Genomic DNA, 1799 nt, shown 5'->3' with positions numbered 1-1799 from the left:
GACTGTTCATTCAGGTTTCTGCAACGAGGCATTCTCACCATTTTGAGTTTCTCTAAATCTTATGTCTTGTTCCTTTGCCTTATTTGTCAATCTAGAAGCGTTTTTTCAGCCGCAATTCTCCCCTTACTTTGTAGTTTCATCAAAGAAGAGAGCGGTTTTGTTCAAGCGCTTCATTTCTTGCTGGCCGTCCTTAGAGGTTCAGGGCTTTCTTCAAGAAACCCTAAATCCTAAACCCTAAACTTCAAGAAACGCTAAACCCTAAACCCTTGAGTCGAAAGGCGTTGTGTTCTAGAGAGCCTTATCTCCCGCTGGACCTCGTAGGAAACTGTTTATCTGCAGTTTCTCTGTTTTGTTTCTGCATTAACGATGGAGCCGCCGCCTTTGTACTTATGTAGGGTTTATGGATTAGGCATTGAGATTGATATATAGAGATTTATATATTGTTTCTCGCCGGTGTATTTATTTTTGTTTATTGTTTCTTTCTTTTCTTTGTTGATATACCCTCACAAGAGTTACCGATTCATCATGAGGGCTCTATACCTTCCGCCGTTTGCATTATGCTTTCTATTATTCTTTTTTTCGTGTTTTTCTTCTGCACAAGATCTGCTGCATACCCCTTCTCCAGCATTATGGGTGCAGGATGTGATTGCTTTAACAGAGTACTTTGAAGAAGACGACAAGAAAAAAGCACAAGAAGATATAATAGCTGCGTCTGAACAGATCGCAGGAAATGAAGACAGAGTTCTTAGCGCGATATGGGGTGAGTTATTCGCGTTTGGTGCTGCGGTGTATGAAGAGATGAAGGCCTGGGAAAACTTTGTAGATGTAAGTGAAGAAAAACAAATAGAAACATTTGCTTCTATAGGACACAGCCTCTTCGATACACCTCAATATCTCTCTGCTGTACGCGACTGTATTTCTTGTGAATTGAAGTTAGACTGGCAGTCAGCAAGGTTAGAAAATTCATTTGAAGAAATTCTGCGGGAAGTTGCTTCACTGCAGCAGCAGCAGCAAGAAGAACAGCAGCAACAGCAGCAGCAACAGCAGCAGCAGCAGCAGCAGAACTTGAAGGAGTTGCAGAAGAAGTACAACTGCTTAGGTGTATTTCTAAGCAAGCTACATGAGTATTTCTCTAACCGCAGGGGCAGAGCAGCAATGATACATCAGAAGAAAGTGTTTACTTCGCTTGCAATGCAAGGAGATGCATCAGCAGAAGAAGTATTAAATGCTATTGATAGACAACTCATTCAACAAGCTGAATGGCTGGAGCAATGCATGAAAAATATCGAAGAAATCGCAGAAATGTGCTGCCAGCAGAATCTTCTCTTCGGTGCTGCACTCGCCTTTATCAAAGGACTACGAAGAGCTCGCTTGGGTTAATAAGCAATTATATTTTATATTATATATTATATTTTAATGCAATTATTATATTATTGCATTATATAATATTGTGTATTATATATTATATAATATATATGTATAATATATACTGTGTGCATTATACATATGTATATATCTATATAATATATATCTATATAATATATACATTGTATATTATATAGATAACATATATAATATATAGATCTATACAATATATATGCTATATATTCTATATATACGTATGTATTATATATATACTGCATATTATATATATTTAATATACAGTATATATTATATATACAATATATATATACTATATTATATATATATGCATATAATATAATTGCATTATATATTTCTTTTTTGTTTTTATCTTCTTTTCTTTTATGCTGCTCCGTAATATACACCACAAATGCATT

At 35.5% G+C, this 1799-nt stretch overlaps 1 protein-coding gene across 1 annotated transcript; it reads left to right on the top strand.

The window, feature by feature from the left end:
- Window positions 1-525: 525 nt before the first annotated feature.
- Window positions 526-1380, top strand: EAH_00062140 (hypothetical protein, conserved; the record flags this gene model as incomplete). The annotated part of the gene is made up of 1 exon (XM_013396932.1): window positions 526-1380. The coding sequence occupies one exon, from the start codon at window positions 526-528 to the stop codon at window positions 1378-1380; it is 855 nt and encodes a 284-aa protein (XP_013252386.1).
- Between the last annotated feature and the right edge of the window lie 419 nt (window positions 1381-1799).

The sequence above is a fragment of the Eimeria acervulina genome, genomic scaffold, assembly GCF_000499425.1.
Source record: "Eimeria acervulina Houghton genomic scaffold, Eah_scaff1679, whole genome shotgun sequence".
Lineage (NCBI taxonomy): Eukaryota > Apicomplexa > Conoidasida > Eucoccidiorida > Eimeriidae > Eimeria > Eimeria acervulina.
Note: the sequence above shows the minus strand (reverse complement) of the source record. Positions and strands in the feature narration are given on the sequence as shown.